This window comes from Trematosphaeria pertusa (assembly GCF_010094035.1).
Source record: "Trematosphaeria pertusa strain CBS 122368 unplaced genomic scaffold BU26scaffold_15, whole genome shotgun sequence".
Taxonomy (NCBI): Eukaryota; Fungi; Ascomycota; class Dothideomycetes; order Pleosporales; family Trematosphaeriaceae; genus Trematosphaeria; species Trematosphaeria pertusa.
The window spans coordinates 124,785-138,470 of record NW_022987226.1 but is presented as its reverse complement, the minus strand read 5'-3'; the positions used below and the strand labels follow the sequence as shown (position 1 = coordinate 138,470).

The window sequence follows — 13,686 nt, the reverse complement described above, 5'->3', positions numbered from 1 at the left end:
TCTCTACCGTTCTGTCTCACCGCGGGTGTAGGCTTCGGGAGCATGGGCGTGCTATGATGTTTAGACGATGGATGGAACCAATGACATGGGGCATAGTTAATGATGGATTGGGTATCTAGAGATAACAGCCACTATGTGCTTAGTTGTCTTATTTAATATCTGCCTTACGTGGCATTCAAAACCCAAGGTCAATTCAATCTTGGATATTCGCTACCCCAGGGAGCGAGAGACAGTGCAGTTCTCTTGGTGCCCATCTACGATCCCCCCCGTATAAGAGAGAACGGACTCGCTAATTGAGAGGAGAGGTATCTGCCTGCTTCCAGCAACATCTACCAAACGCCTTGGATGTCCCAATGTTGAGCCTGATTCGGAGAACGCCGTGTCTATGCCGCACAGTTATGTAATTACGGGGCTCATTCCAAGATGCCATCCACCTCGCCCGGTAGCCTCTTCACCCGCCTCTGCTCCCAGTTCTCTAGATCTTTAGCCTGCAGTCTCTGCGTCACAGTCAGCATCTTAAGTCTTCTCCTCTCCTCCTTCCGCCCCATCCGAGAGCAAAGGTATACTCACATAATATTCATCCCGCATATCCACCTTCCTCCTGTTCTGCCCCAAGCCCATGGCCTCCTCGTGGCTCATCTGCTGGTTCTTGCGATCGTAGCGCTCGTACCGGAGGGCGGTGGCGGGCGTGAGCATGAAGGAGCCGGCTACTATTGTAGTGACGAAGGGCAGTCCGAAGAGTAGGAAGGGGTGCTTTTGCAGGGCTTTGCGGTATTTAGAGGCGAAGGTGTTGGGGAGCGTGGCGCTGAAGGAGCGCGATGTGAAGGGTCCGGGCATGGCGGCGAGGGTGTGCGGTGAATACGGGAGTACTCCGTAGGTTGGATCGGAGAGGTGTCGATCTACAGGAGAGGAGCGGAAGGCGTTGAAGCGGAAGCTCTTCGAGTTGTGGGTTTTGCGGAAGGCGGGCGAAAGAAGCGCCCGTCGGCTTGTGATGCCTGTCCCAATTGAAGACCAATAGTATCCTCCTCTTCCTCCGGGCTAGTCTTAAGGTACTTGCAACAAAACACCGTTTGGTGTCCAACGTGGACGAGGAAGCTCCGTGATCTTGTGGCATGATCGATGCGGAGCAGATAATTAGTGGCTTGGCAAAGTCACGGGATGTCGTGTTTTTGTTCGACGCGCATCTTCGCCTTGAGCAGGCATCGCTACGTCTAAACACGCATGAACCCACGGTCTTGCGACCTCGCCCCACAACACAGGGTCTTACGGAAAATTCGAACGCATCGCGTTGCTCCCTCGAGAAGGAGACGTCTCAGCTCATACCAGGCCAGGATTCTTTCACCGACAGCCCCACCTGCCGCCCATCTGAAGCACACATCACTACGCCGGAACGCAACTACGGCTCTGGGTTTATGTTTCCCCGTTACGGCACGGCATCTGTCCAGCTTCGCCCGTGCGTTGCGTTGCCCGGTCGCGAAAGCAAAGATCTCAGATCGGGCTCCCTTCACTCGCAACCCCGCCCTATCGCTCTCTCCGGATATAGGACCTCTTCTCTTCAACTCTTGCTCTCGCAATGACCAAGAGGTAAACATTCGCCATGGCCCGCAGAGGCGGGAATTCCACTCAACGGCAGGCGCCTCAGCCTGTGACGAATGGGAACGCGAGTTTCAACGGACTCCCGCCGCCATCTACGATTCCCGCTCAGATCGTCCACAATGCCTCCAAGGCCAACGCTCAACAGAGCCCTGGAGACCAGCAAACCTTCCTAGAACAGATCAAGCTCTTCCTTCAAAGCCCTACTCTCGAGGATCCAGATATTACATGCGCCGCTTTCATCACTACTGTCGCCGAAGGGGGTTTAGATGTCTTCTACCGAGAAAATCCATTTGCTTTGGACTATTTGAAGGACCAAGCCATTCATTGCCTCGATGCGCTCAAGATCATCTTTCGACAAAAGCCTTATCTACTATCAGTCGCGCGACATTCTCTCGACCACATTGGAGAAGATGGACCGCCTGTCTTTATCTGGTTGTTTCCGAAGCTTTTGGGCCTGTTGGCCCAAGAGAATATCCTGGATGTTCATGGAGATGTGCAGAGCTTATTGACTACATGCCTTGAGATATTTTCTCGGTCGCCTAGCGCGTTGCGCAGGGCAAAGTCAATCCTGGACGTGTACAAGGGATGCGTTGACAGTATGTATTGTCCACATTTTCCACAATTATAGCTAATGATGCACTTAGATATCATCCTAGCCCTGGATATCGACGATGAGACAGCTGAATTGCCGCCTGCCTCATTCAAAGTCGCCTTGCCGTATCCGAGCAGCATAGGCGAGTTCTGGCCCTACAGCCAGCAGCTTGTTGCATTGCCTCACGACCTCCAGCGAACCATAACAACGCCAACACATGCGACATATATTGCTTTTCACCTTCTTCACGCGATAATCCTCTCCAATCTCCACTCCAGACAAAGAGTGGCCGACTCCTCCGCCAGTGAACATCAGCGGCAATGGGCGCTAGATAGCTGCCTTACATTGTGGCTGAACTTCAAGCTGTGGATTGGTTCCAGCGAAAGCGGCCCGCTTCTTCACGAAATCGCGGCTATGTCCATGCAGCTGTTGGAAACGTTCACTCTCCCAAATCAGGAGACGGAAGTTATCTTCGAGTGCTCGTCAAGATCTGCACAGTCGCTCAGTTCCAGTCTCGTGGATTTGCTCCAAACTTGCGCGTCATCGCCCTTCTCCGAAGCGAATCAGCTCCGACTCGCATCTTTGCTTACTCGTCTTCGTACTGTACTAGGGGAAAGTTCAAAGCAAAGGCTTTTCTCATCTCGTCGGCACGAGAACCTCAAATCACTCGTCTTAGATTACTTGGAGCCGGTAGTATCTGGAATCTGTCAAGATATGGCAAGCTTCAACCGACTGCACCGGGACTTGCAGGTAGGTACAGCTCGACGTCCTTCACAAAACCTCATCACTGACAAACACAGCTCGCGTTATGCTTATGGACTTCTCCTGGCCACTGGCCGGCCGAGGTTACTGAATTACGGGCAGTGCTCTGCACAGATATCTCGCAAAGCTTTTCGGACGATGGGCTCGGCCGTGAGTCGTTCACGATCATAAAAATTTTTCGGGATTTAAACGTTACGGATGAGGAGAGGCCGACAAAGCGACGAAGAACCTTTCCAGAGGCCCCAGAGGATGAGCAGTTATCGGTGTACAATCAACTGATGGTAGCGCTCAATGGCAGCTCGCCGGACTCCCCAGTGCTGGATCTATCCAACATTCACAACATTGTCAAGTAAGTGATTCTCTATCCCGGAGTGGGAATCCTGCTTACAATTAAAGGGCGAAATACGCGACAATGTCCGAAGATCCAACGAAATGGGAGACAGAGCAATGCGAACTACTCGCAGCGTTCGGCAAGATTGGTTGTGCAGGTTCCCGCTCTCTCCAGTCAAAGCTAGCGCATAAAGACCACTGGAAGGATTGCACCTGCAGACTTTGCGACGCAACAAATGCACCGCAGCGCGGCGAGTTTGTGTATTGGAATAATAACATCTCTAACGAGTTGAAAGAAGTTGTCGATGCTCTACTGGCGATCACGGAGGAAGAATTGTTCCAGAAATCGTCAAAGCCTCGGGTGCTGATGGCGTTGGCTATTGGCCGCGTTTTCAACCACATATCGGATCCCGACTATCTGGACCTGGACATATGCTTATTGGGACAGTGGCTAATCAAGTCAATGACCAGGTCTTTACGAGAACTCAGAATTACAGCGTCGTACGTCTAACATAATCCCTTACGTGAACCGGTCTAATCTCACCGTAGCCGATCAATCATGGTCTTCCTTCGAGATGATATCACCGACTCTGTCCGGGATAAGAATCGCAGGGCGACGATGGAGTTTTTCAATGAGCTTGCAAAGCGAAACATACTCTCGGAGCAGGAGATGCTAGTCATGGCCTATGGCCAAGCTGCGCGGTAAGCCCCGATGCGCGAGACTCTTGAATACGCTAACTAGATCGAAGGGTATGCGGTGAAGTCGAGCTACCCATCATCCTAGATCGGCTTGTCGAGTATCTGGGTCACCCAAACACTGTCATTCTTAGCATGGCCTACAACGAGGTACGGAGCGCGCTCTGTTGGCTTTCCACGTTTAAGCTCACACATCTAGATCTCATCTCTTGCCGATGACTTCGGGACATCTCCTTTAGAAATGCTGCGGCCCTACTGGAGAAGCATCGGCTTCACAATCGTAAAAGATGTCCTCAGCAAACCCCAAAAGGCAATTCTTGTGTCTGACCTCATCGAACATACCAGGAATCAGCTACTCATAACCCTCCGCGGGTACGTTCTCCCGATTTTGGTCTTGACCAAACGAAAAGACATCCTACAATGCATCGCAGACGCTAAAAGAACGACTATCGGGGACATCTGTTCTCAGCCGCGAAGGAATCTCGCCGGCATTCTTGCGATGCTCTTGTGCCAGGACGGAGTTGACGTGGAAAGATGGGCTATGGATACTCTGAGCGCGGTGGCGCCGGGGTTTCGGCAGCCCGGGCAAGAGCTGCATCATCTGGTCAAGCAGGAACCTGTGTTCATTGCATGTGAGGTGTTGGAGTTGGCAGCAGAGCAGGGCGGAAAGGACAAAAAACTCGTAGGGACTATTCCCAAGATGAGGAACTTGGCTAACTCGACTAGTTTCATGCGGGCTTCCATAGACTTGCTGCGCTGTCAGAGAAGAGCGACGGACAGCGAAAGGAACCAACGAAAAGAAAGGCACTAGAGTCTTTCATTCAGAACCACATCCTGGGAGTCATGGCGCACTTCTCCGACATCATCGAAAATCCTTCAAGAGCTCATCCACTCCCGGAGCGAAGGAGGGCCGTAGGTGCTATCAGAGAACTGATCGCGCTTGCTGGAAGTGACACCAGCTATGCGCTACCACAGGTGCGTCAAATCCTTCATGTCATATCAATTCTTCTAGAAGCTCATACACCTTAGCTCAGGGCTTGCCTCCAGTCCGCGACGTCCGATGTCCATCTCTGCGACCAGGCATTCGACCTATGGTCCGCTCTCCTTGCTGTCCTTGACGAAGAGGACTTGGAACTCGTCATCGATCAGACGTTCGCTTTGATCGTGCATAACTGGCCCATCTTTTCGGACAACGCCCGCCAAAAGGCCTGTAAAACCCTTGAAACTCTCCGTCAGAAGTACAATCCGCTACTGCAAGCCCGGATCGGCTATATCCCCTCTCTGGCTTCCATCCCAATGATGGCCAAGCTAGAGGCAGAAATCGCTCGCCTTAAAGCCGGGAAAGACAAAGTCACGCTCTTCCACATCTTTGGTGAGCGCTGTAGCGACGAGAGCGCTATCGTTGTGCGACAGGCCTTGAAGGAGCTTGTTCCCTACCTTGAGGAAAACCAAAAACTCCTACACCAGTCTGCAATCGGCCAGAAACCTCTTCCAGCTTTGACCACGCTCAGTCGCTCCTTACTTGACGCATGCGTCCGATTTGCCGAAAACAACGGTGACATTCCAGTACTCTGCGCTCAATGCCTAGGCCTTATCGGTGGACTTGACCCGTACCGTGTGGAGACGGTGCGCGAGAAGAAACAGATTCTCGTGCTCAGCAATTTTAAGTCAGCGGCAGATGTCACCGACTTTGCCGCGTTTATGCTCGAGGAGGTCCTCATCAAGGTCTTCCTTTCCACGAGCAACGCCAAGTTACAGGGATTTCTTGCCTATGTCATGCAAGAACTGTGCAAGGCCTGCGGGTTCAGCAACGAGGTCGTGGCCCAGAGGCCGCGCTCGTCGCAACCCAGCCGCGCAATGCAACGCTGGAATCAGATGCCGGAGTCCATCCGCAACACGCTCTTCCCCTTCTTGAACTCGAGATATCTGATTAACATTCGACCGGGCGCTGAAGACCAGTCTCAGCCATACCCAATATTCAGTCTCGAAGTCAGCCACGCCACGTGGCTTCGAACGTTCGTCTACGATCTGTTATACAAGGCAAAGGAGTACAATGCGAAGATGGTTTTCCGAGCCGTGGCCAGGGTTATCAAAAATCAAGACCTTTCCATCGCCTCTTTCATTCTGCCGTTTGCCGTGCTGAGCGTGCTTGTCGATGGCGAGGAAAAAGACATAATCAACATAGGGCAAGAGTTGTTGACAATTCTTGAGACCAATGTCCAAGGAACCGATCACATTGATGCAACGAATATCAAGCAATGTAGCGAGGTGAGTCACTTTTAACTACATAGAACACTCCATACTTACTGCTAGCAGAATGTCTTCCACACGTTGGATTACCTCGCTCTCTGGTTGCAGGAGAAGAGAAAACATGTGTCGGATAATAGAATCATGGCCGGAAAGACTGGTCGAGGCATTTCGGAACTGGAGGAACTTGAATCCATTCAGCAAATCAGTGCAGTCGAGCGCCTGTTACAACTGATCCCGGCGAAGGTCATTTCCACGCGTGCCGTAGAATGTGGATCGTATGCTCGAGCGCTCTTCCACTGGGAGCAGTATTACCGCGAGGAGCAACTCAAAGCGGAGGCGACGGATGGCCTCTTCCCAAAGGATGACCTGCTCCAACATCTTCAGTTCATCTATGCCCAGATCGACGAGCCCGACAGCATCGAAGGTATCTCTGCTCATCTTCAAGTGCTGAATTCAGAACAGCAAATTATGGAGCATCGGAAAGCCGGACGATGGACAGCTGCCCAAAGCTGGTACGAGCTCGCGCTCGCCGAGCGGCCGAACGATACCGACACTCAAGTCAACCTTTTGACTTGCCTCAAAGCATCCGGACAATATGGTGAGTGGTGGAATGCTTTAACGTCGATCACTGCTAACGGCCTCTGAGATGCCATCCTCAACTACGTAGAGGGATTTCACGCTTTCGATTCTGTTTCGACGAGCACTCTGCCATTCGCCGCAGAAGCAGCTTGGTCCTCAGGTAGATGGGATCAGCTCGAGAAGCTCATCGCTGCCCATTCCGAACCAGACGCTAGCGCATCCCAAGATTTCAATGTTGGGATCGGCAAAGCTTTGCTGGCATTGCGGCGCAAAGAGGAAGCTGAATTCAAGAACATCGTTGGCTCTCTACGACAGACCTTGGCCAAGGGACTCTCTCCTACCACGACCGCTTCATTGCACGCCTGCCACGACCATCTACTAAAGTTGCATACTCTCTACGAAATCGAGGCTATCAGCGGCATGGCCGCTTATACCACACCTAACCGCGATGTTATCCTGGAGAATCTGGATCGCCGACTGGATATACTGGGTTCATACACAGCAGATAAGCAGTATGTGCTTGGGATACGCCGTGCGGCGATGCAACTGTCTCGGTAAGCGCAAGCAACATCCACACTATCGGTTATGCGCTAACCTCTACAGAATTGAGTTCACAAATCTTGATATTGCGTCTGCCTGGTTGACGACAGCGAGGCTAGCGCGGAAAGGAGACTTCACCTCGGCAGCTTTCAATTCAATCTTGCATGCACAACAACTTGGCGATGATGCCGCTAAGATTGAGTATTCGAAGATGCTATGGAAGGAAGGGCATCACCGAAAAGCCATCCAGAACATTCGCGGCGCCCTCATGAGTAATTCTTTCCAGACGCGAGACGCAGTGCCCATGGATGTCTCAGTCTCAGTCGCCACGTCCGCTGACCAGTCTCTGTCTACGAACAAGGTCAAGTGCCATGCGGAGTTGCTTCTCGCCAAGTGGCTGGATCGATCAGGTCAAACCGGGATTACAGCGTTGAAAGAGGCCTATGCCAGAGGTATTATGACGTTTCCCAAATGGGATAAGGGACACTACTATCTAGGACGCTACTACCTCAAGCTCTTCGAGACTGAGAAACAGCTGTCGCCAGGGAGACGATCGGACAGCTTCTTGGCTGGGGAGTTGACGAAATTGGTGATCGAAAACTACACTCGCTCCACAGTGTATGGAACCAAGCACTATTACCAGACGATACCAAAGGTTCTCACGCTCTGGCTCGACATGGGCGTGGAAGTCATGAACACCCAACCGAGGCTGCCGAAAGATAAGGAACTGCATCAGCACAAACTTAACTACCTGGACCATATGAACAAGTACCTCAAGCGATATACGACTGAGCGCATGCCGGCATTTACATGGTATACGGCGTTCCCCCAGATCATAACTCGCATCAGTCATCCGAACAAGAGCGTGTGGGAGGTTCTGCTGATCATCATTCTCAAAGTAGCCGCTCAATATCCGCAACAAGCTCTATGGAGTCTCCTGGCCGTCATTCACTCGACGCAGGATGATCGACGCGTACGCGGTACTTCGGTCCTTCAAAAGCTCCGAGTAAGTGATCGGGCCGGCGAGGCTCACACGTATGCTAATAAACGGAAGGATCATTCGAAGCGCAAAGGCGGCGCTCTGGACCTGAAGAGCTTGATCATACACGGTCAGCGTCTCACCGATTCATTGCTGGCAGCTTGCAATGCTCCTATTGAACAGAGGGTCGTCCATGTGAGCTTGGCGAGAGATTTGGGCTTCAATCACAAGCTCGCGCCATGCGCTCTCGTCGTACCTATCGAGGCCAATATGATCCCCACTCTACCGACCGGAAATGACAGCAGGCTTATTCGGCTTCACAATCCGTTCCCTCAGGGAGCCATCACAATTGAATCATTCTTAGACGATGTGCTGGTTCTATCCTCGCTTCAGAGACCACGAAAAGTCACCGTCCGAGGCTCCGATGGGCGGACCTATGGTCTGCTCTGCAAGCCGAAAGATGATCTCCGCAAGGACCAGCGGCTTATGGAGTTCAATGCCATGATCAATCGTGCCCTGCGAAAAGATATCGAGTCGAGTAAGCGTCGCCTCTACATCAAGACTTATGGCGTGACACCGTTGAACGAAGAATGCGGAACCATCGAATGGGTCGAAGGTCTCAAGCCCATGCGCGACATCATCATCCGCCTCTACCGCCAAAAGAACATCGCCATCGACTATGGCGAGATCCGCATGCTTCTCAACGAAGCATGCTCCGAACCCTCAAAAACACCTATCTTCACCCACAAGATCCTCGCAAAGTTCCCGCCTGTCCTGCACGAATGGTTCGTCGAAACGTTTCCTGAGCCAGAAGCTTGGTTTGCGGCCCGCCTGCGCTACACGCGCTCTTGCGCAGTCATGAGTATCGTGGGACATGTGTTGGGATTGGGTGATAGACATGGCGAGAATGTATTGCTTGAAGAAGGAAACGGAGGCACCTTCCACGTCGACTTCAACTGCCTCTTCGACAAAGGGCTCACATTCGAAAAACCCGAGCTTGTCCCCTTCCGCCTAACGCACAACATGGTCGACGCCATGGGGCCCCAAGCCGTCGAGGGGCCCTTCCGGAAAGCAGCCGAACTCACTTACTCCTTACTCCGCCAGCACGAAGACACGCTCATCACTATCCTGGAAACGTTTGTGCACGATCCCACAGCAGACTTTTTGGGGGGGAAGCGCAAGAAGAAGATCCAAGGCGTGCCGGAGACGCCGCAGGAGGTCCTAGAGGTTGTGAAGCAGAAGGTGGCGGGCTTGATTCGGGGGGAGAGCGTGCCATTGAGTGTGGAGGGTTATGTGGATGCGCTAGTGCAACAGGCGAGGGATCCGAGGAATTTAGCGGCAATGTATATTGGTTGGTGTGCTTTCTTTTAGTTTGGGGGCGTAGGTATGGTATGGTGGCTGTAGGACAGGGCGTTTTGGGTGTTGTGTTTGAGTTATTGGAGGAAAAAGGTGGCATTAGTGTATCCAAGTAAATGATATCAGGGCACAATTTTGCCAGGTCAGGTGCGCTTTGGTATTGTAATTTTACTACGTTTCCAATCGACATACGTGAAATAAAGCATAGGGAGAAAAGACAAGCGAGCAAGAGGGAGGGAATTTCAGGAGGAGAACAAGGGTCCGAAGGCACGTAAAGCCAAAAAAAATTGCAAAAAAAAATATATATATTTTTTTCCACAGCAGCTGAGCTACAATTCTGAAACCCATGTGGACATTCACCGCGACGATGACATGCCCATCGGATAGGCCAGGGATTCGGCTAGCCCCGCCTCGTCGATACGCGATCGGAACCTTCAGATCATTAAAGACATCCGAAACTGAGGCCTGGAAATCGATTATTTCCAGGAGATGAGATGTAGCTGCCGCCTGGTGGGACGGATCAGGATGGTCGATGTCCCTTCGAGGCTTGTTTTTTTTTTTTTTGGCGCGCAGCATGCATACGCACTTCGGTCGCGGAACCCCTGCAATACATGGGTGATGAGCTGGTTCGAATGAGGTTCGGATTTGTATCGCTCGTGTTGTGGCGCGTAGTCCATACTATGAGGCGCAACCTGTAGGTTGACGAGAAGATTGGCGATATTCGCATGACTGATTGGATATAATCGAACCCTGGCAGGTGTTGAGAAACAAGATGTTCCTGAGTTCGGCCTGTAGCGATCCAAAACTGATAGGATGACTGGGCCGTCCCAATTGGCAACGATACTCGAAGAGTCGCCAATGACTCTACTAACCCTTGTGTTAACCGATGCTCTCGTGATGCAGCCCCACAGGATCGTAGCCATTCGCAACATCCGACATCACTTCGATCGTCGCAATTTTGAACCGTAATGGGACCACCTTGTTTCCCTCTTCTTCTGTTTGACCAGATCTCTCATATGAGAGAAATTGCCGAGAGCTGTTTCAAGCCGAGGATTCCGAGGATCTGCACCATGTAATAGGAATTCTTTCATGAAATCTTCCCAGTTTGGAAGTCCAAAATTTTCACCGTGACGGTTATAGCGTACGATGATGTCGCACTTGTCTAGCAACTGCTCCCAGGCCGTAGGTAAGGTTGGTCTAGTCTGGAAATTGGGATCTGCCCCGTACTTCAGGAGAAGAAATATGAGCTCTTTGCTCGGCTCTTTATGATAAACGGCGGGTCGGTCTTTCTCGTTCAGAAACACTTCGTACAGTGTTATGGCAAGATACAGGAGTTCTGAGGCGCATCCGGCCGCGTTGGATGGGGGCATTGCTCGCAATTTCAAATCGACGTATTGGACTAGTTGACACTGCGCGGCGAAGCTGAGGAATGAGGTGGCTTCACGGCATTCGACGCGTGTCCAAGTCCAGTAGGGGGCCATCTCTTCAGAACTGCAGGTCGCCGCTTGATGGACAATGGACTGCTGTCGAAGCAACTTAGTCGTTACCCTCGTTGCCGTTCTGTCGATCTCGTTGAGAAGAGGGACTTGATATGTCGTCAAGACAGGATCCGACCTAACGGCATACTCGATACCATATGTAATCGCATCCCAAAAGCTTTTCTCACTGATCTTTGCCGGATCTTGTCTTTTGAGCCACATGATCCGGGAATTACACAGCCGCAGATTCGCATTGAAGTTCTCGTCGGTTGCTGCACACACTTTTGACCAGATGTCGCCGCGTTCGAGGAAATCTTTGACGGTGCGATGTAGGAAGTCCACGCGAGTCGAAGGCAGGGATTTGAATGCACCAGAGTTCGCTTCGAGAAGTCCTTTGCAGCAAGCATTGATTCGCCGCCGCATAAGCTCCGCTCGCGAATTGGCCTGTTGTAGGGTAAGAACCGCACAGGGAGCTTTCATTGCGAAACTTGGGTCGTCCTCGTCTGCAAAGGACATATCAAGCAGTGTCAAGGGAAACAAAGAGGCTCGTACTAGCTGGAACAGCTGGGAAGCCCTTCGAAAGTGAAACGAGCTCAGGCTAGCCAGTACCTTCCAGAAGAGGTTTTCGAGATCGACAGGAAGGGAATCTAGCCTGTTCTGTAAGTCGGAAAGCCTTTCGCCTTCCGAAAGCCCGTCGAGGAGGGACTGCGTCACTAAAAAGATCCACAGGAACACTCCAGATGACTTGACGCAAACGTTCTCGATGAGTTCGGAGCAAAACTTTGGGTCAAACTGCTGGAATACTTTGAACCCAGGATTGGCCGTCAACTTCGACGTAACGTAGTGTTTGATATCATCGTAGGTGAGGTCTTCCAATCTGAGATGCGGGCGATGACTGAAAGCGTCCTCGAAGACGACCCAAGGGCGGCTCGAAGCACAGATCTTGACCCCCGGAGCGATCAGGCTTGTAATAAAATCAACAAGATCGGACGGCTGGCCTTGGAATTCGTCCATGCCATCGATGAAGAACATAAGCTTATGCGTGTCCGTAGCCTTTGACACTAAGACGCGGAATGCCTTCAGCAACTCTTCCCAAGTCCATGACTCCTTTTCGAAGACATGTTCGCCAAACAAGATTCCCACTTCCATTCGATACGGAAACACGGCCGGAATGAGATGGGGCAACGTTTGGAGAATCTGATAAAGCAAGGTCCGGACGAGTCCTTCGTAGGACATTTGTATTTCGGATCCGGAATTCCAGAAGAAAAAATATGCCATGACGAGCGGTCGATCGGCAGCCCAGGCTTGCAGACCCTGTTCAGTGCGCTTGTGGTCGTAGATGAACCTCATCAAAGTAGACTTGCCAGCACCGGCCTTCCCAGTGATCCAATACAGAGGATCATCGCCCCGCACCCATTGGGTAAAGTCTGCCCACTTCGCGGTGCTGGAGGATGAAGGCCGGAAGACCCATTCGAACGTCTTCTGATAAGCCGGAGATATCCTCTCATAGCGATTGTCAATCTCCTGGAATCGTAGGAAATGAAGGAGCCGTTGGTTGATGCGATCGGAATCATTTGTTTGCAAGATATCGTGCATGTTTGCGGGCGGCGCCGTAGAGCCTGGAGTCGCGACGCCTCGTCCATAACTCCGTTTGATTGCCTCAATAACATCGCCCTGCCATCTGCTACTGTTGCCGATCTCCCTCAGTATCTCTTTACAAAGCCGCTGGGTCTGATCAAGTGTTGTCTGCGTTTGCCAGTCGTGTTGTCTTTGGCTTTCGTGCGTAGCAGCGATCTGTTCTCTGTTATAAGTCAGTCATGACAGCTTCATATCAACCAAGTCGGCGAGCTAGATACCTCAATGAGACAAGAATATGCATGGAAATCTGCTGTCGATAGCTCTCCAGACTTTGCTGCAGCGTGCTAATTTCGTTCTCACTCCATATGGTCCTCAGGGCCAGACGAAAGCTTTCCCAGAGCTGATGTTTGTTCTGTGATCTCAGACGATTCAATGCGGAGATGAGTTGTTCGCCGAGCTCGTTGCATCTTTCGCCAAGTTTCGATATTTGCTGGTCTTGGGAAGAGAAGGGTTTGAGATTAGGATAGTTGATGGCATCGCAGAGTTCCTTATTCAATTTCATCAAGCTGTCAGTCACCGTTCTGATGTCTGAATTCCGTTCTTCGGAGTCGCCGGGGTTCGACTTGTAGATCTTCCATGTTCCGGACACGATTGTTCCTGTGAAATCGAGGAATTGAACTACTGCTGTCGCTATGCTGAGGGCAGAAAGTGGCTCCATGAGTGCATGTAATGGAGTTCAACTCTAACAAGGCTGAAGAGGTTGAAGGTGTGGTCTATTATCTTATGGGGTAGGCTGAGGTATAAATAAGCAGGGCTGGAAGCGATGGCAGTAAAGCCCGCGCTTTATTGGCCATGGTGTCGCCAAAGGCTGCAGCAACAGCCTTCAGCTTGATGCCTGGGCTGCGCCATCGCATACTCCGCCAGGGAAAGTGAGTGCGGGCGCAATCAGT

The 13,686-nt window shown here is 51.6% G+C and overlaps 4 protein-coding genes across 4 annotated transcripts; 1 reads left to right on the top strand and 3 right to left on the bottom strand.

Annotated features, from left to right (window-relative positions):
- Nucleotides 1–84: 84 nt before the first annotated feature.
- BU26DRAFT_491309 (cytochrome c oxidase assembly protein COX16, mitochondrial) lies at nt 85–1,036 on the bottom strand. Its single transcript, XM_033826080.1, has 2 exons — nt 571–1,036; nt 85–497 (listed from the first exon to the last, which is right to left on the bottom strand). Exons 1-2 carry the CDS (start codon nt 835–837, stop codon nt 414–416), a joined length of 351 nt encoding a protein of 116 aa, XP_033679050.1. The 5' UTR covers nt 838–1,036; the 3' UTR covers nt 85–413.
- Nucleotides 1,037–1,209: 173 nt separating this feature from the next.
- BU26DRAFT_92335 (uncharacterized protein) lies at nt 1,210–9,773 on the top strand. Its single transcript, XM_033836500.1, has 13 exons — nt 1,210–2,192; nt 2,241–2,938; nt 2,989–3,299; nt 3,347–3,781; nt 3,830–3,982; nt 4,030–4,126; nt 4,176–4,658; nt 4,703–4,951; nt 5,006–6,244; nt 6,293–6,824; nt 6,873–7,359; nt 7,409–8,351; nt 8,400–9,773. The coding sequence occupies exons 1-13, from the start codon at nt 1,598–1,600 to the stop codon at nt 9,693–9,695; spliced, it is 7,518 nt and encodes a 2,505-aa protein (XP_033679049.1). The 5' UTR covers nt 1,210–1,597; the 3' UTR covers nt 9,696–9,773.
- BU26DRAFT_92336 (uncharacterized protein) lies at nt 9,774–10,437 on the bottom strand. Its single transcript, XM_033836501.1, has one exon. It carries the CDS (start codon nt 10,254–10,256, stop codon nt 9,852–9,854), a length of 405 nt encoding a protein of 134 aa, XP_033679048.1. The 5' UTR covers nt 10,257–10,437; the 3' UTR covers nt 9,774–9,851.
- Nucleotides 10,248–13,471, bottom strand: BU26DRAFT_554107 (uncharacterized protein). Its single transcript, XM_033832249.1, has 2 exons — nt 13,015–13,471; nt 10,248–12,959 (listed from the first exon to the last, which is right to left on the bottom strand). The coding sequence occupies exons 1-2, from the start codon at nt 13,452–13,454 to the stop codon at nt 10,619–10,621; spliced, it is 2,781 nt and encodes a 926-aa protein (XP_033679047.1). The 5' UTR covers nt 13,455–13,471; the 3' UTR covers nt 10,248–10,618.
- Between the last annotated feature and the right edge of the window lie 215 nt (nt 13,472–13,686).

What these genes read in the sequence shown, in the direction of transcription:
- BU26DRAFT_491309 (XM_033826080.1), bottom strand. Translation starts at nt 837, where the DNA reads ATGCCCGGACCCTTCACATCGCGCTCCTTCAGCGCCACGCTCCCCAAC. An exon ending in ATATGCGGGATGAATATTAT is followed by an intron (nt 498 to 570) that starts GTGAGTATACCT and finishes ACTGTGACGCAG; the next exon opens with AGACTGCAGGCTAAAGATCT.
- BU26DRAFT_92335 (XM_033836500.1), top strand. Translation starts at nt 1,598, where the DNA reads ATGGCCCGCAGAGGCGGGAATTCCACTCAACGGCAGGCGCCTCAGCCT. An exon ending in GAACTCAGAATTACAGCGTC is followed by an intron (nt 3,782 to 3,829) that starts GTACGTCTAACA and finishes ATCTCACCGTAG; the next exon opens with CCGATCAATCATGGTCTTCC. An exon ending in CAAAGCATCCGGACAATATG is followed by an intron (nt 6,825 to 6,872) that starts GTGAGTGGTGGA and finishes ACGGCCTCTGAG; the next exon opens with ATGCCATCCTCAACTACGTA.
- BU26DRAFT_92336 (XM_033836501.1), bottom strand. Translation starts at nt 10,256, where the DNA reads ATGCTGCGCGCCAAAAAAAAAAAAAACAAGCCTCGAAGGGACATCGAC.
- BU26DRAFT_554107 (XM_033832249.1), bottom strand. Translation starts at nt 13,454, where the DNA reads ATGGAGCCACTTTCTGCCCTCAGCATAGCGACAGCAGTAGTTCAATTC. An exon ending in CATATTCTTGTCTCATTGAG is followed by an intron (nt 12,960 to 13,014) that starts GTATCTAGCTCG and finishes GACTTATAACAG; the next exon opens with AGAACAGATCGCTGCTACGC.